At 47.8% G+C, this 27,621-nt stretch overlaps 1 protein-coding gene across 9 annotated transcripts in view; it reads left to right on the forward strand.

The window, feature by feature from the left end:
* LOC146170929 (solute carrier family 41 member 1-like) overlaps positions 1 to 14,039 on the forward strand; it is a 247,126-nt gene extending 233,087 nt beyond the window's left edge. For all 9 annotated transcript variants that reach the window (XM_084586680.1, XM_084586681.1, XM_084586677.1 and 6 more), the window contains 2 exons: positions 11,467 to 11,618; positions 12,992 to 14,039. In XM_084586680.1, the coding sequence (XP_084442806.1) occupies positions 11,467 to 11,618; positions 12,992 to 13,168 (329 nt within the window). In that variant the 3' untranslated portion in view covers positions 13,169 to 14,039. The remainder of the gene's footprint in view (positions 1 to 11,466; positions 11,619 to 12,991) is intronic.
* Positions 14,040 to 27,621: the final 13,582 nt, after the last annotated feature.

Consider the following 27,621-nt stretch of genomic DNA (forward strand, 5'->3'; position numbering starts at 1 on the left):
TGATAACCGCCCCACCTGTTATTCCTGTCGATTTGGTGGTCATATTTCCCGGTACTGCCGAAATCGCATTTCCGAAGGTTTTCTACCGCGCTGAATGTCAGCTCCCTGACAGCCGCCCCGAAATCAATACGCGGCTAGCGATCCATCTGCAAGTTCCGTCGCGGATGACCGTACCACCTTTTCTCCTCACCGCTCAACCTAGCCGCGTCGACGTTCCCTATCTCGTCTGCAACGGCGTCCCAATCTTACGCAAGAGGAAAACTGAATGCAGCAGTTCCTGAGGCGAGAACTGCGCAACTAGCGAACCGTCAAAGGCTTCACGAAAATCCCACAAATCTTCTTGAAGTTTTTGTTGAGGGCGTATTAGTACTGGCTCCAGTCGACACCGGTGCTGCTGTTTCTGCCATGGCTGCAAGTCTTTGCCTTTCATTCCGCAAAGTGACGACACCGATTTCAGGATTCTCGCTATGCACGGCAAATGCACAGCCTGTGGAGCCTATAGCGGTGTGCACAGCACGAGTCATCATTCAGGACGTTGTGTAAACAATAGAGTTAATCGTTTTGTCTGCCTGCTAGCATGATCTTATCTTGGGCTGAGATTTTCTGTCGTGTCATAATGCGGTGACAAACAGTGCTCGTGCCGAACTGGAGATTTTTGCGCTAGACGAAACACCACCGGACGTTCCTTTTCCCAAAGTCGTCGTTGCCGAAGATACTGATCACCCTGTTTGCTCCTTCATTCTTGTGCCAACCACTCGTGCTTTTTCCCGCAGTACCGATGTACTTTTCACTCCATCACCTACCTTTATAAACCGCAAAAGTCGCCCCCTACCTTATGCCGTAGGTTCTATATCAGCTGGCCTCACCGCGCTTCTAATCCGTTATCTTTTCCCATATCCCTGCGTCGTGGTAAATGCCTCGCACCATCCAGCTCATGGATTCTATTCTTACCACTGACGAAATACCCGCTTCACAGCCCGCTGACTTGGCTGCACTCACACCACTTGTTCTTGCGCTCGACCAGTCTTCTGCCGACGTGTTTCTCCGCTCCATCGATGCCAGTCTTCCTGGCCCTCAACGCTCTGAACTCCTCGCACTGCTTCCTCAGTTCCGCTCTTCATTCGACTCTCATCAGCCTGCTTTGAGCCGCACGTCAACTGTTGCCCACTACATTGAAACCGGTTCCCATGCTTCTCTGCGCCAGCATCCCTATCGAGTGTCTGCCACCGAGCGCCGAGTTATTGAAGCCCAAGTTCATATTATGCTTCAGAAAGGCGCGATTGAGCCGTCTAACAGTATGTGGCCCTCTCCTGTTGTCCTGGTGAGGACGAAAGACTGTTCTATACGCTTCTGCGTCGACTACCGTCGCCTAAACAAAATCACGAGAAACGTCGTCTACCCCCTTCCGCACTGGACTGCTTACAAGGTGCTGAACTCTTTTCTTCGCCTGATTTACAATCCGGCTATTGGCAGGTGCCCATGGCTGCGGAAGATCGCCCTAAAACCGCTTTTGTCACCACCGACAGCCTCTTTGAATTTACCGTCATGCCTTTCGGTCTCTGTAATGCCCCTGCTACATTCGAGCGTATGATGGATAATATACTGCGTGACCTGAAGTGGAAGACGTGCCTCTGTTACCTTGACGACATCGTGGTGTTCTCGCCGGACTTTGCGAGCCACCTCTCTCGTCTGAAGCAGGTCTTGACATGTATTGCGAACGCCGGCCTGCAGCTCAACTTGAAGAAGCGTCGTTTCGCTGCTCGTGAGCTGACCATTTTAGGCTACTTTGTGTCCAAGATGGTATACGTCCTGATCCCGCCAAACATCGAGCTGTGACCGAGTTGCCGAAGCCTACCATCAAGCAATTAGGAAGTTTTTTGGGCCTGTCCTCATGCTTTCGGCGCTTTATACGGAACTTTGCTTCCATTGTCGCCCCGCTGATTTAGCTCCTTGGCAATACCTCCGATATTTTGCTGTGGTCACCAGCATGCGACGACGCCTACAACAGATTGCGCCGCCTCCTCACAGCCCCGCCAAACCTGCGCCATTTTGAGCCTGAGGCGCCCACCGAAGTGCATGCAGACGCCAGTGGTGTCTGCATTCGGTGAATACGTAGTTGCGTATGCCAGAGGTACTCTCACAAAAGCCGAAGCGAACTACTCTGTAACGGAAAAGGAGTGCTTGGCCATCGTGTGGGCCCTCACAAAGTTTCGCCCTTACCTTTACGGCCGTTCGATTTATGTAGTCACGGACCATCATGCCCTCTTCTGGGTTTCATCGCTCAAGGACCCTTCCGGCCGCTTAGCATGGTGGGCTCTTCGTCTACAAGAATATGACATCCGTGTTAATTACCGATCTGGTCGCAAGCATACAGACTCTGTCTCGCTCACCGGTGCCAGCTGACCTTGCCAGCCTCTCCGTCTTGGACTCCGCGGCATCTTCCCTCGGCATCAGTCACATGCCCGCTGAACAACGAAATGATCCATGGATCGCATCCCTTATTGATTACCTTTCCAACAATTCAGCGATTACCCCTTCACGCGCTCTTCGCCGTCAAGCTTCTCACTATGAGATTCGGGATCACTTCCTTTACCGGCGCAACTACAACTCAAGTGGACGGAAATGACTCCTCGTGATTCCGCGCCATCTACGGACTCAAATATGTACAGCTTTTCACGCCGATCCGCAGTGCGGTCACGCCGGAGTTTTCAACACGTACACTCGAATCCGTCTTCGCTACTATTTGCGGGGTATGTACAACTCGGTACTTAGGTACGTTCGATCGTGCTTGACTTGCCAACTCCGCGCACCTGCCTCTCACCGTGCGGCTGGTGAGTTTCAGCCTCTCACAAGGCCGCTTAGATCCTTCGACCGCATTGGAATTGACCTTTATGGCCCTCTTCCGCACACAGCTGATGGCAATCGCTGGGTCATTGTCGCCGTCGACCACCTGACGCGGTATGCCGAAACCGCCGCGCTCCCAGCTGCAACAGCCCGAGATGTGGCCGGTTTCTTATTGAAGAACTTCATTCTCCGTCACGGTGCTCCTCGTGAATTGCTCAGCGACAGAGGCCGTGGTTTCTTACCTGACGTCGTTCAAGCCCTGCTCTCGCATTACAAAATTGTTCACCGGACCTGCACCGCCTACCACCCGCCAACAAACAGCTTTACTATGGTGGCTAGAAAGGTTAGGTGACGCGAGCTGGCCGCGAGCGCCGCTCCTACATTTCATGCCTCTCGTAGGTGGCGCTGCTCTCAGCACTTCGATGCATGCTCGGCTCGCGCTGGGGCACGGCCGGTCTCGAGGTAGAGCGCGCGCTCCCCCTCGAGACGGGCCGTGGCTGGGGTAAACTTTGGTGCGATTGCAGCGCAGTCATACCAACAAAATGTTAAAATTATTGTTACCACTTGAAATATTTTAACCAGGTAAGCAAAATAGGCAAGTCAGGAGTGACGTCGACTGCTAATATGCTCTTTGGCACCGTGAAAGCGGGCGATGCGGCTGTGCCGGTTGTTTTGCTTGTACGTCTAAATGCTGCTTAAATGAAGAAGTTTTGGTCTGAAGATGCATTACATCATTTCCCGATGGGCACAGTGGTCGAAGTTATAAAGCTAAATATTTTGGTTTGGTGTCGTGAGTTTTAAAAAAGCCAAAGCGACTCGGGCTGAGGGGCGTTGCAGTCGAAGATTACAGAGAATGCAGATGACAAGCGATTATTTAACGTGCGGTTACGTCGCACAGTACGCAGGCATCAGGCTAATTTCTATTCTTTGTTGTCTGCGAATTTCCGGTGCGGCTAAAGTGGGAAAGTGCAATTTTTAGCCAGATGATAGCCAGAACGTGCAACATGCGATGTGAAACGGTATTATAAGTACAGAAGGAACAAATTGCAGTTTTATTCACAAAAACCTCTCATGGATAAGCAAAGTTTTGTTTATTGCTCTTAAGGGCAAGAATGCTGGAAAGAAAAGTGAAATATCACAATGTTGAGGTTGCTGTTGATGGCCTCAAATATACATGTAATACAGGTAGAATAAACACAATTTCCAGACACAACTGCTCACAACCAAATAGCAAATTAAACAACCCACCTCAGTTTCAACAGTTTCATTCTCCCTTGCCTTTCTTTTGAAAATGAATTCTGCGTCTTCAGGTGTAGTCTGCTAAGAACATAGAACTTGATCACTTTGTCCCAAATTTAATATGTCCGTGACAACCAACCAGCTGCAGTTTGGTCATTTGGAGAATGGATACCAAGTCAATAAGGCTGTCTCTTCGGATTTCACGCGCACTAAAACAGCGAGTAAAGGTGTTTTCATGGGATGTCACAGGGGCGTTTAGATTGGTTGATGGAAACATAAGACCGCCTATGTCAACTGCACTGGTAATTAACTAGAATAGCAGCTTGGGCATATGTTGGTTATGCATCTTGAGGTAACAGCGCGGAACGTGGACGGGAGCACAAGATTAGAAGACGACACAACGAGCGCTGACTTTCAACTGGTAATTAAGACACGCTCAGTTCCGTTCTTGAGACTGAGGAGTTGTCTGCATCAGTCTTCACATTTGGTGCCAGCGATGCATTTCTTCGCCACATATCCAGCGATATAAAATATCAGCCTTGAATAACTGGCCTGAGTGATGACAGATGTGTGTTCGATGCCACAGTCTTTGAGAACTTCATTTGCCTCACTCAGGTCTCGCACATATAAGAAGCTGGTCATGGATGATGCTGTCACTAATCTTTTTTTTTTAGCAATTGACTGGCCTTTTGCCTGACAACAATGCTTTCATTAATTTTTTTAGCAATTGACTGGCCTTTGCCTGACAACGATGCTTTCATTAATTTTTTTTTAACAATTGACTGGCCTTTTGCCTGACAACAATGCTTTCATTAATTTTTTTTTAGCAATTCACTGGCCTTTTGCCTGACAACGATGCTCTCATTATTTTTTTTAACAATTGACTGGCCTTTTGCCTGACAACAATGCTTTCATTAATTTTTTTAGCAATTCACTGGCCTTTTGCCTGACAACGATGCTCTCATTATTTTTTTTTAACAATTGACTGGCCTTTTGCCTGACAACAATGTTTTCATTATTTTTTTAGCAATTCACTGGCCTTTTGCCTGACAACGATGCTCTCATTATGTTTTTTAACAATTGACTGGCCTTTTGCCTGACAACAATGCTCTCACTAATTTTTTTTAGCAATTGACTGGCCTTTAGCCTGACAACGATGCTTTCATTAATTTTTTTTTAGCAATTGACTGGCCTTTTGCCTGACAACGATGCTTTCATTAATTTTTTTGTTTAGCAATTGAAGGTAATTTTGCCTGACAACGATTCTTTCATTTTTTTTTTTTAGCGGGGGGTTTCTAAACGCAAGAGAAACAGAAAAGTATGCACATGTACTACATACTCCCACTAGCACCTCGGCAAGAAAAACTACATAGGCACCAAACAAAACAGGATAACCTGAGCTAGGGCAAAGCCGATTGAAAAATAGCACCACAGCTCAAGCAGCATCTACAGGCAAACAAGAACGAACGAACCGGCGTGCGCCGGAGAGAATGCATCGAAGAGCTGACAGCAGCGCCACAGCGGCGACCAGTGGCGGCGGCATGAACCGAAGGCGCGTTTTCTCCAAGCGGCGGAATGCGCGGTCGCGCCACCTCTCCCTTCTAGCCACCATAGCTTTACTGAACGATTTAATTGCACCCTCGGTGATATGCTCGCGAAGTACGTCGGATCCAACCACACAAACTGGGACATTGTCCTTCCTTATATCACCTATGCGTACAACACTGCTACGCAATCCATCACGGGTTTTTCTCGTTTTTTTTTTTGCTTTACGGTCGGCATCCATCTGCTCTCCTTGATACTGTCCTCCCCTACAACCCTGACGCATCAGAAAGTACCACAGTGGCCGAAGCTGCACAGCACGCAGAAGAATGCCGCCAGATTGCACGGACATTCACAACCGACTCTCAGTGGCCCTCAAAATATCGCCACGGCACCAATCAGAAGAATGCACCACACTGCGAGCCCGGCTCACTCGTGTGGCTAGGGGTTCCATCCGGCAGGCCCGGTCTCTTAAGAAAATTGATCTGTAAGTATCATGGGCCCTACCGCGGTGTCGAGCGCTCTTCACCATTGAACTATGTTGTTGAGCTGCTTAGGCCATCTGCCATCGTTTTTTGCTAGCTTCCACCGGAGGTTTATTCACCCGGCCACTGGTATCTCTAAACCCCAGAGCTCCAGGAAGAGTGACTGCGCCTGCATCGACTTCCGGACGGATACCATTACATTCGAGTATAATATCGTCAGTTGTTTCACTGGAGTTACCGCATAGAGCACATGCGTCATCTTCATTGTTAAATTTCTTTTTGTAGCTGCGTGTTCTAAGGCACCCTGATCTAGCTTCAAGAAGTAGGGCACTGCCTCTTGAGTTATCGAAGAAAGCTTCCTTCCTGATCTGCCTTTTCCACTTTCGGTATAATTCTACACACTGTTTCTTTTCCATCGAATTTATACAATTTTTACCTTCTGTGTTTTTCACCTGTTGCTTAATGGTCTTTATTTCTCCGTCCTTGTGACCAGCATACTTACTGGTAAGCTTCCTAGTTCTTATCCTCCATTGTGAGTCAACGCTTTTTAGGTGCAGATATTTAAATACTTTAGCTGCCCATCTTTTACTGTCCAATTTCCTTAGGGGTTCCTCTTATAATATTTTACTCTTAGCTTCCCGTACTTCTAAAGATGTCCAGCCTATATCTCCATGTGCCGCCTTATTTGTGCTTTGGGCACCTAGTGCTAATCATCCGATGGCTCTCTGATTTATTTCTAATGTCGACTGTACCTCTGATTTTAGGCACAACACCGCATTTCAGAAAGTAAGCCCGGGCACCATAATTCCTTTCCAAATACCCCTCAAAACCTCATACCTATTGTATCCCCACAATGCCTTATGCTTCATTATCCCAGCATTACTTCGCCCTTTGGCCTTAAGTGATTGCTCATGCTTTCCAATGTATGCCAATCCTTCGTTTACCCATACCCCCAGATACTTATGTTCTGCTACTCTAGGTATTTCATGGCCTTGTATTTTAAGACCCTGATCAGTTGATCCGTTGAAAATCATCAGACCCGACTTAACTGCGTTGAAACTGAAGCCTAGAGTGTCCCCTGCGTCTCCGCAATACTTAACTAGAGTTTGCAATTCTTCCTGACTCTCAGCTCGTTTTCGTCTGCCCACTCCAAGTTAATCAAGCGAGGCATCATCAGGTTGTGTTTGCTCAATGCCGTCCAAAAAACATGCGAACATCGGCTCGATAATAGTGTTCTCAAGCAGGTCGGACGGCTCCTTGACGCGGGCTACCCTCTGCCCTTCCTGATTTCAGTGGCCGGAAGCTTGAAGTTCAGTGGCTCCAAAACAGCAAAACAGTCGTCGTCTTGCCTTCATCAAATCAGCCACGGTTTAAAGAAGCTTGGTAAACACGCAGGCGTTCACGTTGTTTTCTCCGCGCCAAGAAAGCTTGCCTCGCTTTGTAGGGGAGTCAACAACCAACCGGTTGACCGTGGCTCTGGGCAGACGCACAGCAATCCCCACGTTTCTTGTGCCTCCGGGGTTATCTATTCCGTGCCCTTAACCTGCGGGAGGCAATACATCGGTCGAACGGGTAGATGAATAAATATAAGGCTGCAAGAGCATAAAAATAATGTAGGAAACACTAATTTCTGGGAATATGGCCAATAACTGCAAAAAATGTGAAAAGAAATCTTGCGCCCCTGTATTACATAATTGTTCGATTATCGGAAAAGGACGAGATCATACGTCTAGGTAGATAATTGAAGCTATCAACATCCGCCGTGCCAGGGACCACTGTCTTAGCACACCTTCAATCTCTTTATCAGAGAAAGAATTGAAATTCCTAAGCGCCTCCGGGCATACGTTGTGATGGTTCCCTTTCCTTTCTTAGTGCTTTATTTTTCATCGCCTGGCTTTTTGCTGTATTTACAATTTCACTGCTTTTAATTGTTTCTTTACCAGTAGGCATGTTACTCCTCGTAATGTTATACTTTTAAATGATTTTCAAAATTTTACCCCCTAATTGGGCGCTGACAATTGCTTGTGCCATTCGGTTTCAGTTTTTTTCAGTGTGCTTTATTCTCACTAAGACCCTCTACACGTTTATTATTACTTTTACGTTTTATAGATTTTACTGCTATTGCTTTTCATCTCCCATTATTGTTAATCCATTGTTTATCTTGTGTTCCATCGACGGCTGTTTTCACCAAAATTTCGATTTTTAACTTTTACGTTTTATAGATTTTATCGCCATCGCCTTTCCTCGTCATCTTCCATTATTGTTAATCTGTTGTTTATCCTGTTTTCCATCGATGGTTGAGTTTCACCACAATTTGAACATTTAGGAAATGTTTTAAGTTAGTGACGTGACTGTCTTCGAACGGCCGGTGACTGAGCACTATCTTTATCGATGTTCCACCCCCAGCTCTCTCCGCTACATAATCTCTGCCTTTTTGCAATAAAGCTCAGTTGATAGTCAGCGCCTTGTTTTTGTGCTTTCTTGTGTCGCTGTGTCCCGTCCTTTGCGCTGTTCCTTAAATATGCAAAACCAACTAGCCCTCCAACTCAATCTTATCCTTTTGCAGAGGCTCTTTAGCAGTAGGGACGGCCTCAGTTGCGGGTGGAGTGGCTTGAATTGCAAGGTGTTCCTCAGCATGAAGCTGTTCCAACTATGAAGAACTAGTGCGCTCCATCGCCGCCGAGTGGAGCTACTATACTTAGAATCCGGCACGGAAGAAGCCGCTGTTCTTCACTGTGTGATCGTCGGGGTTCTGTCAACTAAACACTACAGTGCAACCAATCCCAAAGGCCGAGTGGAGCTACTTATTACCTTATTGCTCTTATGGGATTTTAAGAGCCGGAAAACATTTTTAAGAAAGAAGGACGAAGATGCATTAGTTACCCATTCTTTACGCTCAGTAACGAAATCTAATTTATAGAAGGATTTTTATGTCTTAGGTGGTTGTTGGTTTCTGTCTTTCCTATTGGGGCTGAGAAGTGCTAGTGGCCATGTGACGTTGTTTGTGCGAATTTATTTTGATCTTTTATGTATTTGACGCAGGTCTTAGTCTTACCGCTTCACTTTTCACTATTTTTCACGTTTCTATTGGTCCTCCGATTCACTCCTCACCGTTGATGTTTTATCGTTTTCTTTTGTTAAAGCCTTTTCCTTGTTCACTCTTTTCGCTTTTTATGCCTTTGGTGGAGAATTCGGACTTGACACTTGATTGAATTCATTTGCATGTCCCTTTTGGGTCGTACGATTTCACAAAAGTTCAAAAATTAAAAGGCTCTCTCGTGCTGAAGCTGGGTGACACATAGTAAGCAAACTCAACATTAATCGTGTAATGAAATCGAAAATGACACTTCCGAAATCCTTCCGACATTAAATATTACCTACGACGCCGATGCCTACAAATATGCGCCAGGCAGACACGATGGGCGACGAACAGCGCGAGCTGATGCTTTGAAAGTCAGCAATGACTGCAACCCTCATGCATTATACTTAGATGCAGGTAAGGAAACCCAGCACTAATTGGCAGTGTGTGCAGTGATCGGGGCAGGAAGAGTAATTAACACGGCTGTGGATAGAGCACCCTCAGCCATCACGGATACATCGACGCCACTGACGCCAAGCGGGCAATTGCAAATGTCTGTAAACGCGCGGCAGGAACCTCGCGGGGTTGCACTCCACAAAATATAACCAAATCGGTACGCGTCCCAACTCACTCAAGGATACCGGGGAACGAGGACGCAGACCAGCTCCTCAGACTCGGAATCCCTTGGTGAAGCATTGACATTGTACCATAGGTAAATAGCTACTATAGGAATAGAAGACGAATTTATCCGTGTCCGCATGCAGAACTTTGCAAAACACAGGCCACCATGCTAGGAAAGGTCCCAGCTTGATCCACTATAAGCCCTCACAGGTTGTCGTTTTTAGGGAACGTGAGGTATAGTCCCGCATGCCTAAATTCCTATTAACTAGCCACGCAATATCGCGTCTGATATGAGGCCAAGCCACCACCTCGTATCCTTCTGTTAGCTGCGTGCGAAGAGAGCTGGGATCAACTGCGGCTCAAGGACGAGAAAAAACAGGAAGCTATTGTTAACTAGGCCTTGGTCTCCTATGCATGGGGCTAGACGGAGGTGCAGTCGCCTATGTTTTTCCAATCATTTAAAATAAAGTTGTTTTTTTTCTCTCTCAATCCTTACACGGTTATTGTTTTCACCAATTTCTGTTCTCCATTGGTTTCTCCTTGGTCGCTCTCATTAGGTTAGTAGTGCAGGGCAGTTCGAATTTTTTTATTTTTTGTTGTCGTTGTTGATGAATTTTGTTTTCCCCCTGGAAGACCTTGACAAAACTTTTTTTGCGATGGTTTGTTCCTATACTTTGTGTATATTTCGTTCATTGAACTGACGTATTGCGCAGATTGACTCCACGAGCTTCCGTAGATGTCTGATGTGGCTTGACTCACCTACAAAAAGAAAGATTTGATATGTAATAAAATACAGTTGTTACTGGCTCTGGTCGTCTCGATTGGGTGCTCAATTGCTCTTTGTCAATCGCGCGGTTTTCTGTGTAAATTTGTCATTATCTGCTTGGTCTAGCAGCAAACCTACTGTGTACTGAAAAGTCTTCCAATTGGTGGCTGTTCCTGTCCACGCGCGCTTGTGGAATAGGCGCATGCGTTATAATTTTTACAATGGCCCTTTTGCACCGCCATCGCTATGTGGGAGGGCAACTGCGCGCCCACTCGACCAGAAATTAATCGCTTCAGGCGCGGCATCATTCTCGCTATATTTAGTGTGTCGAATTTCTTGGGGCAGAAGATAAAACATACAAACCTTTCTTAGTGCTAGCTGCCAAACTCAAGTCTGGCTGCCCTTCACAGCAAATTAAACGTGCGGAGAAGCTTCCTGTGGACATCGAAGGACGGTAATGGTTCTTATTTCCATTACCCACGCCATGCGTTGCGTCATCAGGCGGAAAAATACAGCTTTGATGGCCTTTTTGTTTTTGGTATTGTGGTTTTACTCCACCAAAGCGAACTTTTTTATGCAGGAAATGTGCTGGTACTGACTGTGATATAATCATGAGCCCCCATCTGTCGGGAACTTTGCGCCACGGAGAATCCAGACGACACTCGCGGATTAAATAATTGATTATGCCCCAGTTTTAGATGCTAACGCCTAAACCTTAAGGAACAATTGCCTCTCTCGGCCGACCACACTTTGAGGATGGTGTAGTCTTGAATAAGATAGCCGCTTTGCTACAAAATCTTGCTCTCAAGTTTTGGCTCGCTCATTGCCGTTCATAAAGAGAGCGTTCACTTCAGCCGCCTTTATGTGTCTCCCTACCTTCCACTTTCCAGCCGAGGCCAATGAACGCGGCTCCTGGTTGCTGGTGTCGCTGGTGGTGCCGGGCCACCTGATCTTCATGACGCTCATCTCGCTGCTCAAGAACGGCTCGGTCAAGCTTACCGTCCTCTTCGTCCTCTTCTACAACTTCGGCGCACTGCTTCAGGTGAGTTCTTCCTTTTGCCCGCCTGTCCCGCTGCTGGCGACATCGTTTGTGCGATTTGCGGTAATTATGGCAGACGGAGCGGAACCAATCCATGGACGGTAGTGGGCCGCTCATGTGAAAGGGATGTATCGTCTCAAGATTGCAAACAGAACAACAACATTATTTACCATAAGATATGGAGTGCAGTCTATGTTCAATGCATAAATAAAAGTAGAAACGTTGTGCGTTTCTATTTAAACGATTCCCTATCAAACGCAGTACGTTCCTCGCTATGATCGGTGTTTTTACTCTCATATTTTCGCTATAGTTGCGGGCAAGGGAATGGTTCGTTCGCAAGCACTTGCTGGCATCTTGATCCCAAGAGAAAGATTTCACGTCGTTCGCGTGTCGCATTTTTCAAGTGCATAAAATGCCCATGTTGGATCGTATGCGTGATTCCCGCAAAGCGTGTAATGCACAGATGCGTTCTCTCTGCATGCCATAATCTTGCGGTCGGGAGAGAGGCCACGTCAGATTGGCCCTCTCTTTCACATAACGTAGCTAACACTTCGTCACAGGTGGCCGTCTTCAAACCATTCGTACCGATTACAGGAAACATGTAGTAAACATTTACATCATCAAGGAAAATTGACAAATAGCGTTAAAAGCCACGTTCACTGAAATTCCGGCGGCGTTGGAATTGTGAGCAAACAATCGCGAGCATGGGGCGGTAGCTGACATGGTGAGTGCATGCACGGTTGTCTGACTTTAAATTTGGCAGAAGCTGCCAACTCGAGGCTTTCCTTGTGGGATGCCAGAATCAGCCTGCCAGGACCGTTGTATTCACGTTATTCCTATAGGCCACTAAGGAATGACTTGGTTAAAGCGGGGCTTATGGCCTACGCTATCGTGTGAGACGCTTAATGCGCCTCTCGTAATTTGCATCACTAGGGTGTCTGAAGTTCAAGCAACCATATTTCAAGCAATGCGGAATGCCCTTGCAGATTTTGTTCAATTATATGCGATTACCGCGTAACATGTCCTTTCACATGCTTGACTGCTGAGCCGAACAACCTGGTTTCGATCTCGAATGTCGCGTTTTGATAGAGGCTCCCATGTGCTGTGCTACGTCAGTGGATGTCTAAGAATCCCCTTATCTTGCAGGCTTCACGACTCGGGCTTGGCTGCTTTAGGCGTTGAACTGCATTAAAGCGGCCTTCTCGATTATGTCATTCGGTTATTGAGCGGAAGACAAATAGTACGCCAACTTTCCGTTTCCCGCTCGCATTCTCTGAAAAAAAAAATGAATATAACGCGACCAAGGTGACTGCAACGCAAACGCGAGAATGCGGAAATAGTACCTCCTTGACAGGGATGTCACTACACTCTCACAGGTGGGCATACTGCTGCTGGCTACCCGACGCATCGTTCGCTTCCTGTGGCGTCGCGGCATGGACCCTGACTCGACGGCCATCCCGTACGTGACCGCCCTGGGAGACGTTCTGGGCACCTCCTTCTTGGCCGCCGTGTTCGCTCTCATGACGCCACTGGGCTCCGACACAGAGCTCTGAGAAGGCAGCGCCCTGAAGCTGAGAGATGAAACCATGTTCCCACCTGGGTTTGCAGTCTTCCACACGGAAGCGTCGTGGGCGTCGCAAAGCGGCCACGACTAAGCTGTGACGGTGACGACCTCACTGGCCGACGAGCCTCTTAGGCAGCGCGATGTTCTAACTGCGCACCATTTTTAGTGCTCTGCGCCGAGTGGCACCTTCTCCTGCCGACTCGGACGTGACATTCACCTCTCCTGACTAGCTATCGAGCTCCCCTTTTTAAGAGTTACTCGTGAAACTGGAAACGACGATTTCAAGAGAATGAACAATGGCTTCCATTACGTGTGACCCTTACGTGTACATTTATGTTTGCTTTTAATTTTATGTGTATCTTAATGGCGCACTAACTATGAAAGACAAGTGCAAGGGAGATGTGTGTGCAAGGGCACAGTTTGCAGGGCAACCAAACAATAACTATCTCTCACGGTAGTTGCTGAAGTACCTCGTCAGGCACTCGAACGAAGCGTTCCGTGAGGTCAGCAGAGTCTGCTCTCACCTAGCATTTACAGTAAACAAATTTGTTTTGCACCGGTGTTCTTAAATGAAAAGTGAAGTACGTACGCTTGCGGCGTACGATTGCATGTGATTGTGTGTGTGAATTGAGTTGCTGATTTGGATTGCGTACGTCTCCTTCTGGTGCGCTGAGAGTCAATGAACGTGCCAAAGCCGCGACGAGCTTCAGCAGGTACGCTTCAATCCACTCATTGTCGAGCGTGCACCACGAATTTTTGCGCGTAAAACTGATATGACTTCGCCTTCGTATGTACACGCATGTCTGTATAGTGGCTGTCTATGCTTTGTTTATATAAATAAAGTGGTTTTGAAACCGTAAGCCGTCCCGCTTCGTCGGCTACACCACTGCATACATGCAGTCTTCTACAACAACAGCGCAGAATTGTGTGAGACAAATACAGTCGCACTATTAAGAAAGCTAGCCACCACTACTGCGAGGTGGAAGATCGTGGGTAAGCTAGGGCTAAGTTGTAGAATCCCAGAATGAAACATTCAGGCAAAGGTGCCGACCTAGGAGAGGGACTTACTATTATTAAACCGCTACTGCACACTGTTTTTCACGAAGGCAAAAGGAGAGCAACAAATAACCCTTGAAGCAAAGTTAGAAGGCTCGAAATACGCTGCTTACGTAGACGCTGCGGAATATGAAGGAAGCGACTTCTTAGTGGTCGTGAGCGTGAACGACTTGTCTGCAACAATAATGACCAATTCGGTAAAACAAGTTTAGGATAGCAGAAACGGCGGCTGTCGCCATGGCAGTGGCTTGCAAGATATTATTTCTATTCTGGGTGACCATTACTGCACCAAGCCATCTGCGGTCGTAGGGCATTTCAGGTTCAACACGGGTGTTCGCATGGAGGACGAGTCTGTCAGTAACTTTGTGGCACCGCTCAAAAGCCTCTTGAGCATTGCAACTTCGGAACTGAACAGAGCAACATGATGAGGGACCGCATCGTGCGCAGCGTGAGTACTACAGCCGCCCAGACAGGGCTGCTTCAGAAAGCAGACGCCACATCTGTAGACACCGTAGAAAGTGCACTTGCAATGGAAGCCGCGAATAAAGATGCTGGCGAGATAGCGAGTTCAAGGAAATATGTGCTTTCCGCATATCAAGTCGCCGCTTCAAATGGACATGCCATATGCTACCGCTGCGGAGACGCACACCTCACGGCCGTGTTCAGGCACATCAGCAGTACGTGCAATTACTGCGGGAAGCAGGGACACAGCGCTCGAGTGTGCAACTCGAAGAAAACGTACGCTTCATTGCGGAGGGTAAAGTTCATAAAGACAAAGAGTCGCTAGCACTTGTATTAGGAGTTGAAACATTCCATCAGTACTTGTGCCTGAAGTATACAACAGTTGCATATTACCTGTACTCACCTATGGGGCTGAAACGTGGAGGCTAACCAAGAGGGTTCTACTTAAATTGAGGACAAATCAGAGGGCTATGGAACGACAAATATTAGTGGTAACAAGGAGATAGGAAGCGTGCAGAGTGGGTCAGAGAAATAACTCAAGTTACCGACATTCTAGTGGATATTAAGAAGAAGAAATGGGCATGGGCAGGACATGTCGTGCGATGAGAGGATAACCGATGGTAGCCTAGGGCAACAAACTGGACTCCAAAGGATGCAAAGCGTAGCAGGAGGCGGCAGAAAGTTAGGTGGGCGGATGACGTTAACAAGTTCGCAGGGGTCAAATGAATGCAGCTAACACAGAACCGGGTTAATTGGAGAAATATGGGAGAAGCCGTCGCCCTGCAGTTAGTATAGTCAGGCTGCTGCTGGTGATGATGATGATGGTCAGTACTTGTGCGATATTCCTTTCATTTTTAGAGGGATTATAAGCCTCTACTTGGAAATACTGAGTGATGACAAACCCGTTCCAGAGCAAGCATCACCACGACTTGTCTAGTGGACAATGAAGCTTTCTTCATACAAGTACAAGCTTGTGTGCACGCGTGGTCTGGACATGAGTCATGCACATGCCCTCAGTAGGTTGTCGTTGCCAGCAACGTTGATCTGCCTACACATGTTGAAATATTCATACTTGAAGAAGCATACCCAGCACTTTGGTCGCCTGCTGTTGTGGGGCACACGCTACAAAAATCATCCACCGCTGATTAATGTATTTCTTGATGTCCTGTGAGGGGAAGGACTTCCACCAGGACCTGAGGGTAATCAATTCGCAGCAAGGAGCAGCGAACTCAGCCTCCACGAAGGTTTCCTGCTGTGGGGCTCTACAGTTGTTATCCCAAAATATTTGCAAGCCAATGTCCTAACGCTAGTTCGTGCTGGACATCCTGGCATCGAGAAAAGCAAGACCTATGCCAGAAGCCACGTCTGGTGCCTTGGAATTGATGGCATTACTAAGAGCGCTAAGAGCTGTACATCATGCCATGCTTACCTGTGTGCACCTCAGCTGATTGAGCATACGCCATGGACATTCCCACGGAGGCATTGGTGAAGGCTACGTGTTGGCTTTGAGGGCCCGTTCATGAGTCCTACATTCTTGGGCATTGCTGACGCCTATTCAGAATGTGTTGAAGCTTTCCTAGTAATGTCAACATGAGCGGATGCTGTTGTCAATTCATTCCGAACAGCATTTACACAGCATGGACTGCCGGATCTCATCGTGTCCGAAAATGGTAATGCCTTTGCAAGTGAGCAATGTCTGGAATTCTCGACATGCAAGGGAATACGAGTAGAGTTTAACGTCCCAAAGCAACTCAGGCTATGGAAGACGCCGTAGGAGAGGACTCCGGAAATTTAGACCATCTGGAGATTATTAACGTGCAATGACATCACACAGCATACGGGCGCCTTGCTTTTCGCCGCTACCAAAAAGCTGCCGCCGAGGCTGGGATTCGATCCTGCATCCTTGGGAACAGTAGTCGAGCGCCGTAACCACTACACCACCACGGCGGGGTAATACGTCCCATGCTTGTGCCTCTCTACCATTCAGCTTCGAATGATGCGGCAGAGCGTGTCATACAGACTGTCAAAACAAGATCAAGAAGAGTGCACCCGGATTGTTTCAAACTGTGATCTCAGGATTATTATTTCATTACAGAACCACACCAGATGAAGTCACAGGCAGAGCGCTATGTGAAATGCTTATGGGAAGGGTTCAAGACACCTTTGGACGTTCTTCGCCCAAATCAGCATACTTTAGTGCTGCTAAAACATCTTAGGCAGAAGGTACAGGCCGATAAAGGGTGCCGTTCTTCTCCATTGCAGAACGTGGGAGACTACGCGCAAAGAACCTTCGGCAGAGGCCACCGTGGGTATCTGTGTGTCACAGGCACCACAGGTCAGTCACAAGCTACAGTCTCTCTCGGTGACGGTATCTGTCTGGTATATGGACGGCGACCAGCTTGGTATTCAATCATTCCAAGAAGTTTCTGATCAAGATGCTCACAGCCAGCCACCAAATGCGTGTGACACCAACTTGACTGTTTCTGCAGACCCTGAGCCAGCCATGAGCGAGACTAGTGGCACAGGGGAGACTTCTGTGAAGTTTCCAAAGTCATGTGCAGAACGCCAAAGTTGAGAAGAAGCGCTAGAAGCCACAAGTTTGTGCAGCGCTATTTTCTATGAACAACCTAAATGGGGAGGACTGTGGCAGCTTTGGTTTCTTGTTTCGTTTTCACAGTCGGTTTACGTAGCACCACCATGAGGAAGCGCTACGGACCGATCATAATAAAAAGGTGGCGGCATGGCACGAGCAGAGCAGGTGTTGTGCGTCATAGTCGAACGCTGTATGCTACCTGCTTCTTTCTTCGGAATGTAGCCGTTGACGGCGTCCGCCACCGCAATGCGTCTCGGCAAACAACATGCTCGCAACAATGCACATCGCGAAGGTAGGAATGCAAGAATAAACATCCTTGAAGCCAAGGAATACGCTGCCTACGTAGACGCTGCGGAATACGTACGAAGGAAGCGACTTCGTAGTGGTCTTGAGCGTGATTGACTCGTGTTAAACATTTATGGCCGGATCGGTCAAAAGAAATCTGGGACAGCAGAAGAGGCGGCTTGTACCGTCTTAATGCCCAGCACTAAAGCTGTCACCATAATTAGCCCCTCCCAATTCGCTAGGGCATTTCGCTAGGAGGAAAGTCGATAAACAATTTCGCTAGGGGTATGGTCTCCAAGGCGACAGAATGAATCCTAAGACATCAAGGCTGTAACCAGACAGGTGGAATAATATGGGGGCCGGGATACCCGGGGTACAGAGGAAACGAGTGTGCTCCCAGTGTAGCTTGGCGTTATGTCCGCCCATCGGGGAGCTATTTTGAGTCTCTCCATTTTACGACAGATGCGCGGATATCTTTTTACGTGTACACTGGACAGGAAAGGAGGATGTATCTGCCACCATAAACGCTCGACAAAAGCCAGGAGGTAACGTGGCGTCGGCTCCAGACGCGAGACTTACTTATATCCTCCAAACTAGCACTCATGTACCTAAGACATTCCAGTAATATGCGTTGTGGGGCTAGTTGGTTCATACTCAGATTGGTTTTATGCACACAAAAGTCAGTTCAGGCGTTCAGTCGTGTCCGACTCTTCGTGACCCTATGGACCATGTCACGCCACGCTTTCCGGTCTATGCACACACACAAAAAAAAGAAAACCCTATGGCCAGTCATGCACACGAAAAGACGACACAAAAAGACAAGGGAGACTTGTCCCTTGTCTTTTTGTGTCGTCTTTTTGTGCGCATAAAACCAATCTACCTAAGGCAGTATAATCTAAATTGCAAAGAATGCGGCAGGATAGCCAGGTATGGTCACGTTCTATGGAGCTTCAAAAAGACGCCGCCGCCAGTCCCTTCTCTAGTGCGGGGAGAGGATATACTGCCCAGTTCAGACCCACTGACGCAAGTCCGGACCACGGAGGAGGCTCGCAAGGTCGCCGAGTGCCATGGGCTCAAATGCTTCTAGTACCACGCCCACATATTGCTCAATTCTGACAATAAACATTTTCCAATCATATTCCGGATTCCTCTTCTGTACTTCTGTATCGGACGGAATAGAAGACAACAGCGGAGCTACTCTTCTGGTGAAGGTGATACCGTAAGAAATATACGTAAATTTACCGAAATATTTTTTTTAAATTTCTGTTCCCATACAGAGGATATCAGTTATATGCCGTTAACAGAAACATGTCCCCTCCCTCCCCCCTAAAAAAAGTTTTCTTATTTGAGAGGTATCTTGGTTAGAGGCACAAAATAGCAGGTAGGTATGTCACAAAATCTGTCTCAGCTGCAAGTCTCTTTTTATTTCCTTTTTCAAACTGTCACCTCGTCACTTGTTAAGCAGCGAAGCCATAACCGCGCAGATCCGAAGCATGCATGCTGTCAAGTGTCCTCGGCAAAGAGGTTCAGTTTCCTATAACAAACCGATTCTTACCCGATTCTTGCTTGAATAGCACTCTAGTACGATACCCCCGAAGAAAGACGTATTAACTGAAAATATAACTTGACGTAAGTTTTAAATAAAGAGACATGTTAATGAAAACGGCAGAACGAGACAGAGAACTCTTGTCCCCAGTCGTTAGTGACAGCTCTGCGAACCTGCTCTGCTCTGGCAACTGACTGTCCAAACCTGTGAGGCGGGATGGGCCAATATTTATTTAGTGTAGGTATCATTTGGCTAGGTTGTTCCCTGCAGTCTATGGCGGTTTTCTCTCCCGGCTAGAGCTCTTCGCCCTGGTCGCCGTCGGAGTCTGTACCTTTGTAATGCTTCCTCAGAAATGAAAATACTTCTGTTCCGCTGTTGGTTTTGTTCTGGTTGGCGGTGGCGCCATTCGACTAAATCAGACTAAATTTATCCGGGAGGAGCTTCGCTCTCTTACTCTGCATTTTTAGACATCTCGGAGGTGAAGCTATTTGGAAAAACAGGCGTTCCATGTAGGTCATCCAACGTTCAGTGCCTGAGTGATCTGGCGTGCGTCAGGCTTCACACTTCAGCCGCGTAAGGACTTTTGACCCCTCGCACCTCCCTTAGGTGAACGGCATTGCATGTCGCGTTCCTACGTACTTCTCCCCGGAAACACGATAGAAAATGCTTGTCCTTGCTGCCTTGGCGTCAATTTATTGGTGCGGTATAGGCTTGGTGTTGACTGTCGCATTGCAATAGAGAGCGTCATGTTAACTCGCCGGTCCGAAGCGTGGCCATACCTGTTTCAAATTAAAGCTTTGGCCCGTCGTCCTCTGCAATGCCTGAATAGCTTGTGCTTTGGCTACAGTACTACGTCCATGATTCCCGTGATCTTCACGATCGTGATTCCCTGCGGTTCATGGGCTGGTTCTCATCCCGAAACAGAATGTGCTTCTGTTGTGCTGAGTTGCTGCCTATGTTCTATCTCGCACACTGGTTGCGACTCGTCGTTCTGCTTGCAGCACTGAAACAGTGCTACTTGAAATAATTGAAAAATGTCGTTCACGTTGGGAGGCTGCTGCAGTGGTAAAAGAACGCAACTCTGGATTTGCTGTTATGGCTGATCGTCGACGGGCTTGGATCCTTAGAATTGTCTGTTTCTTCTGCTGTGGACGCTACTATTGAGAAGTCTATACTGCTTGTGATGGGGCGATTCTTTGTTTCTTTTGCGGAGACCTTCTCATTGATGCTTTTGGCAAGGATGGAGACTTTTCACCAATCTCCAACAACCAGTGCCACTCTAGACCCTATTATGCCCATGATGTACAACTTGAAAACGCCTCCCAACAAAAAAGCCTGTGTTACTACTCACGTAAAGATTTGTAAGGCGACTGGCTTCCTAAATTCTAATGCTTTTAGTTCGAGGATCGCTGGAACATGCAGTATGCGCAGTAGCACCCCAGTAGAGAATCTCTCGAATCAGCCCTCTAAAACTTTGCCCAAGATAGATCTTCAGGGTGAACCCCAGCAGACGCATGTACATGCTGGTGTCAGCCGTAGAGCAGTAGGATGCTGGGTTGGGCTAGTTGGCTGTAATTACTGTTGGTGGAAATACAGCTCAAAAAGAACGAAAGACAAACGAGCAGAAAGCAAACAGACGAGCGCTGACTCGCAACTACATTTTTATGCAGAAAATAAAACATATATTGCCGCGAAACCTACAAAATTGTATTTGTTGTTTTTTGGCAGCCGCTGGCATGCGGCCTTATCACTATGATTCTGGATCGCGTATCAGTTCTGTATTCTTTGTTTGTAGGGGCTCGATGTCACGAGAAGCCCCTTTAAAACATTCGTTGTCGCGCAAAATGTGCCGAGATCTGTCTCGAAGATTCTGATCACTCGCGTATGTTTCTACAATGATCCAGGTTGCGTTAGTGGCAGTTTGCAACTTTATCTAGATTGTTCTGAGCAGCCTTTGAATTGAGCGTTGACGAGTGCGACGGGCATTCTTAGTTCGACGATCGACGTGCACGTTAGTTGCTATTGCCGCCGCCAGTTTCTTAGGTCTTTTTCGGGCGTAAGTCATCGCAATAAAGAGTTTCTTCAGTGCAATCACTGACTCTTCATTTGTGTTGTCGACCTTGTCACTACCACGTGACATCTGGTGGAGGTGCTGCCCTTGATCCTTGAAGCGAGGACCCCAGCGTTGTTCCTGACGCGCAAGGGGACCAGCCTACCGGTCACCCAGACAGCCGCTGACTCCAAGGCCTACAACCCAAACATGGTCTGCTTCCTGACCCCGTTCGACTCCAGAAGGTATCAACTTTGGCAATGACTCAATCAACAAAACCTGTCGTCTTCGTGCAGTCCCAGGAGCCCCCCATATTCGAAGGACTGCCCAGTGAAGATGCGGAAGACTAAACGGATCTTTTCGACCATATGGCCGAATTCAACGGCTCGAATGACGCTGCGAAACTCAGGCAAGTCTACTTTGTTCTTCAAGGACATGTCCGAGTTTGGTTCCAAAATCACAAGACTTCTTTAAAGGATTGGGAGACATTCAAAGCAGAGTTTTGGATGGCCTTTGCAAGTTCTGTCCGAAAAGAAAGAGCTCAGGCCCTCTTCCAATCAAGAAAATCCAAAACGAGCCCATCCTGGTCTACGTAGAGGAAACGAAACGCCTCTTTCGCCGCGCTGACCCTAACGTGACCGAAGGTGAGAAAGTGAAATTTATGATGCGAGGCGTTAAAGAGTCTCTTTCTGCAGGGAGGGTCATAAATCCGCCTAAAACCATGGCAGAATTTGAAAGTGAAGCGTCGACCATTGAGAGGACGATGGACACCCGGATGCGCCACTACGAACGACCATTCCAGCCGGTCTGCGCATGCCCCTACAGCAGTGCATCTGCGAGCGGACAGAGCCTTCGGGACATCATCCGGGAGATCGTGTGAGAAGAACTCCGCCGGTTGCTGCCGCCGTCTCAACAACTCTAGGTGGCGACTCTCGAGGACGTCGTCCGTGAAGAAGTCAAGCAGGCACTGGTTGTTCCGCAAGTGACGGCTCCGACTGCTCCTGTGCAAGAAGAAGCAGCCATGAACTATGCTGCTGCATTACGTCGTCCTGCCCCCCGACAGGACCTTCCTGGCCTTCGTTGCTACCGTCCTATTCCCGAAAGCCGATCCTTGGCCCCCGTCCGTTAAGCCTACCAAAGACCCCCAAGCCCCAGGATGTGTGACGCCTGGAGGACTGCAAACAACCAGCCATTATGCTGCCACTGCGGTGAGGCCGGCCACATGCTATGCCACTGCTCTTACAGACGCATCGGCCTGCGCGGCTTCGCCATCGACGCCCCATGACCCCGTCCTGGCGAGCGACCACAAGAAATCGACGACTTCCTGCGGAGGGGATAGCACGCGTCGTCAATCGTCTGTCACGCTCACCTTCGCCGAACAGGGCCCGCTTTGCGTCGCCAAGTTGTACCTACAACGACAGTGTACGCGGAAGGTCTCCAGTCCGCGCAGGAGAAACTAAATAGAGAGAATCTTTTGAAGGTGAGGTTGCTTCACGGCGAAAGAACGAAATCCTCCGTCGCCGACAATGAGTCACGACGACGCAGCCAATAGATCGCCACAAGACAACAATGTCGACGAGATCATGACCAGACTTTAAATTGACATCACCGTCCAGCGACGTTACGACGGTGTAAGCCGGCCGCAACCTCAACGAGACAAAGCGGAGATCGAACACCGAAGCCAACGTGCAATACTAGGACGCGAACAAGCGACCTTGAGGTTGCTGTCGACGGACGCACGGTTAACGCCCTAGTGGACACCGGATCCGACTACTCTGTCATCAGTGGAGCTTTCGCCGCCCAACTCAGGAAGCTGACGACCACTTGGGACGTCCCGCTAATTCGCACCGCTAGTGTCAACCTTATTATGTCATCGGGGCGGTGCATCGCAAGGGTTACAGTGAATGAACGTACCTACCCTACCAGCTTCGTCGTCCTACAGCACTGTTCCCGCGACGGAATTCTGGGCATGGATTTTCTGAACCAACATCAAGCGATCATCGACCTCCGATCCAAACTTATCAAGCTCTCAACCGACAAAGCCGTTGCTGCTACAAGAACTTCGACGCATCACATTGCTCTTAAAGTCCTCGACGGAGAATTTGCCGTACCGCTCCGATCAAGCGTCATCGTCCTTATGGTTACAAAAGAAGCCGAAATCACGGAAGGAGTTGTCGAAGGAAACACTCAGTTGTTACTGGATAGAGGACTTGGCATCGCAAGAGGCATTGTCCGTTTCCGTCATGGACAAGCTCATGTGCTCGTCACGCACTTCACCGACGAATACCGGCACCTGAAAAAGAGCATGACGATTGCTTTCCCTGACGAGCTAGCATACACCCGAGAAGTTTCCGCCCTCCCCAACCAACTTGAAGACGATGCACCCAACCGAGCCAAGCAGCCCAATTTCGACATTAACCCAGCGCTCCCATTCGCACTGTTCTTGAAAACTACAGCGAGTGGTTTTCTTCAGCGTCGAAGGGGCGGCAAACTCCTTTGGCAAAGCATCGTATCATCACGGACGAAAACGCTCGACCGCTACGTCAAAGCGCTTACCGTGTATCGCTGTGAGAACACCAGGCTATACGCGTCCAAGTTGAGGAAATGCTGCGTGATGAAGTGATCCAGCCACCCAACAGCCCTTGGGCGGCACCAGTCGTTTTGGTGTAGAAGAAAGACGGCACACTTCGCTTCTGCGGTGATTACCGCCACTTGAATGGCATAACTAAGAAGGATGTCTACCCAGTTCCCTGCATCGACGACACACTGGTTCAGCTCTGTAATGCTAAGTACTTCTCGTCGATGGAACTAAAGAGCGGGTACTCGCAAATTGAGGTCGAGGGAAGCGACAACGAGAATACGGAGTTCATAACAATGTATGATCTCTTCGAATTCAAGGCAATGTCATTTGGCTTGTGCTTCGTACCAGCAACGTTTCAACGGGTAATGGACACAGTCCTGGCGGGCTTAAAGTTGCAGATTTGTTGGGTATATTTGGACGACGTCGCTGTGTTCCCGTCAAACTTTGAAGACCATCTGAGAAGGCTTCGTACAGTACTTGACGCAATCAAGTCCTCAGGTTTCACGTTGAAAGCAGAGAAGTGTTACTTCGCCTACGAAAAGATGCCGTTTCTTGGTCATATTGTAAGCAAGGAAGGAATTCGCCCCGACCCACAGAAAACAGCTGCGATCGCACAGCTTCCAAAGCCCGGTGACAAGAAAGCCGTGCGGCGATTCCTCGGACTGTGCGCATATTACCGACAGATTCGCCAAGAACTTCTCGTGCCACGCCGAACCTTTGACGCAGCTTACAAAGGCAGACGTGCCATTTCAATAGGAAGCACCACAAGCGGAACCCTTCAAGGAAGTTAAGCGCTGTCTACAGTCCCTTCCTGTGCTAGGCCACTGATGAGAACGTCGAGACTGAGATACATACTGATGAGAGCAGTCTGGGCCTAGGCGCCGTTCTCATTCAGAAGAATACCAAACAGGAGAAAGTAATCGCCTACGCTAGCAGGTCCCTCTAGAAAGCAGAAGCCAGTTACTCGACCACCTAGAAGGAGTGCCTTGCGATCATCTGGGCCACTTCAAAGTTCCACCCGTACTTATACGGCCGACCATTCAAGGTGGTAAGCGATAACCACGCGCTCTGATGGCTGGCAAATTTGAAATACCCCTCCGGCCGCCTTGCCCGATGGAGCTTATATCTTCAAGAATTCGACATCACAGTCGTCTACAAGTCAGGGCGCGAACACTCCGATGCAGACTGTCAAAAGCCCCCGTTGATGCGCCGGTGAAAGAAGACGACGAAGCCGCCTTTTTGGGACCGGTAGCGTATTTGCCTACCTTGGCCAATACAAGCGAGCCTCGTACCAAGGTCTTCAAGCTTTGCCAAATAACTTACGACTTCATTTGAGTGCAAATGCTAACTGAGTATAGCGTTTAAACGTTTGATACAATTAATAAGTGCACACATTATCTAAACGGACAAAAGCTTCAAACAAATTCTCATGTTGTCTATGGCGATACTCGCGCGCAAGATTGCTACAGAAGTCAAAATGGCGGCGCCCATGATCCAGTAGCAGACGGTTGTATTTACAGGTGCTATTCTAGTTCACTGAACTGCAGGTGGGTTACAAGCAGGTGGGTTACAAGTTTCGTTCGCGCTAGTTACCTTTAACACCGACAACAGTACGAGTCCGGAAAGGTGAGCACTTAGGGTGTGGGACCCTGCGCCACATATCTTTAGGGCCCGTGGCGCGCCGCGCATTCAGAGGCCGCGCCACTTCCCAATACTCCCTGCGCGCTGCCTGTATCCCTCTCCCCGCTCGTTCGGGGTTAACCGGTCCCGCGCGAGGGGGCTATAAAGGAAGGCACGCGCAGCCGTCTCGCTCTTCTTCGCTCCTGCTCTTCGTTCCTGTGATTCGCCCTGGCTCTTCACTACCTGGACGCGCTGGCTGTTCGCTGCCTGCCCTCCCGAACGACGACCCCGCACGATCCCCTGCACCGCTTTGGACGACCCCCTGCTGACGTGAGATTAAAGTTGTTTGTTACACAGCCCGCTGTGTATTTGTCGTGCGCATGCCTCGGGCAGAGAAATCGCCCACAAGGGAAAGTGACAGTACGCAGACTACAGCGCCAAATGAAGTCCCAATCTGCGTAACAGCAAGCGCACTACTACCCGATGTTCCAGCGCATGCAATGAGTTGTATTTTCATTTCCCCGTCTGCCTGGAAGCCGTCGAAATGACTTCTGCTGATGCCAATTCTGCGATGACAAGCGGTGCTGCTTTTTGCATAAGTAGCTAAGCTAACCTGTGTGTTGCGTGCCACATACATGTGCAAACACTAAAGCAATAAAATGTAACCGTCAGTAATGATCTGGCGATTGCTGCCATGCTGTCTAGTTTTTGCGCCACAAAAGAGCACATAACTGCTGAGTAAAAGAAAAGAATTCCACCTCCAAGTTTTTTTTGTAAACTCACACAGCTGATCAAAGACCGCGGAGCACTGTAGAACTGCTGGAGTGAAATTCAAAGGAGAAAATTCCATATTCATTACAATGCAAAAAAGGGCCCACAAAAGGGAGCAGAGATATGTGCAACATTATGAGAAAAGTGCAGCAGCAACAAGTGTTGCAAGAAAGTGCTTGAGAATTGCAAGGTGTGTTTTGGATACTGAAATCATTTAGCTGTTTCTTTTATATGAATATAGCGCATGATGAGACATTTCTTTCCATCAAAGTGCGAGAAAAAAGTGCGACATGTTTATTGATGCAATGTGACTCATTGCTGTTGGTGGGCTAGGTGGAAGATGCTTGTCAGCCAGGGTTTGCTGCGCAGTAAACGTAGATAAACATTCATGCCATCATCGTTAGTATCTAAATGATGCCCATCAGTCTAGGGATAATGCTTGCTCACCACAGCGCTAGTTGCAAGCTAGTTGTTATTGATGTCAGCCACCTTTTGCATGCTTTGCAAATTGTAACAGCACATATTAATATATTACCAGCAGCAACACAATAATGTCTTGAAGAAATGTGCAGCAATAAGGAGAAAGTTCTCAAGAAAGTATGAGAAAACACAGAAGCAAAGATAAAAAAATGTGGGCATAAAAGAAGTACTTGAAATGTTCTTGTTCTCACTAGATATCACAATGGTAGTTTAAATCATTGCTTACCGCTCATTTTGGAATCGTTCCAATTTGAGCGAAGGCACGAAATGCCCTAATCTGATCGATCCAGCCCGCTTTGGACAAATGATGCCATTCAGTTTGCTCCAAAAGGACTGTACCTAAGTTTTGAAATCAGTTTATTCATCAGCGTTATGACAAAGTATTCTTGAACTCCTCATCACAGCATAGACCATTTGTGGAAAGCATGTCACCCAAGGGGACAGAGCAGCCCAAAGCATTGCTAAGGAGCAGTTGAATCTTTTTTTACTGTAAAATTTATTGTGAAGGCTTTTGTTACACTGAATACAGGTTTGTGACACAGTAACACACAACATCTTTTTCTAGTTTTTATTATCTTGTTTTCTGAATGAACATATTAGATATTTTTTTTTTAATTTGCAAGTTCATTACGTTTTTGCAAATAAAATATTTCTTTCCTTCGTAAGCAGTATATATTGCTTCAACATTATGGCAGTAAAAGGAGAGGTCTAATATCTGCTCTGTGATTTGCAGCAGTAAAGAAAGAAAATACTATTTATAGATGAAAAAAATATTTACGCACACTACCCAGAAATCTCCTGTTTTCCTGTAGTAAGCAAAAAGTTACTTCAGTGTTAAAAGCAGTCACACAAATGTGGAACGTTTTATTCCTTTTATTTTCTATACCTTCCTTGGTTCAAGTGCAGAGCATTGGGCATAGAGAAGTTAGAAGATTTAACAATGCCTGGCTTGATAGTGTGAACAAGGCAATAAGTTGGACAAGTTGTCCATCGTTAGA

Source organism: Amblyomma maculatum, unplaced genomic scaffold (assembly GCF_055883805.1).
Source record: "Amblyomma maculatum isolate TAMU_Amacu unplaced genomic scaffold, ASM5588380v1 scaffold_27, whole genome shotgun sequence".
NCBI classification, from domain to species: domain Eukaryota; kingdom Metazoa; phylum Arthropoda; class Arachnida; order Ixodida; family Ixodidae; genus Amblyomma; species Amblyomma maculatum.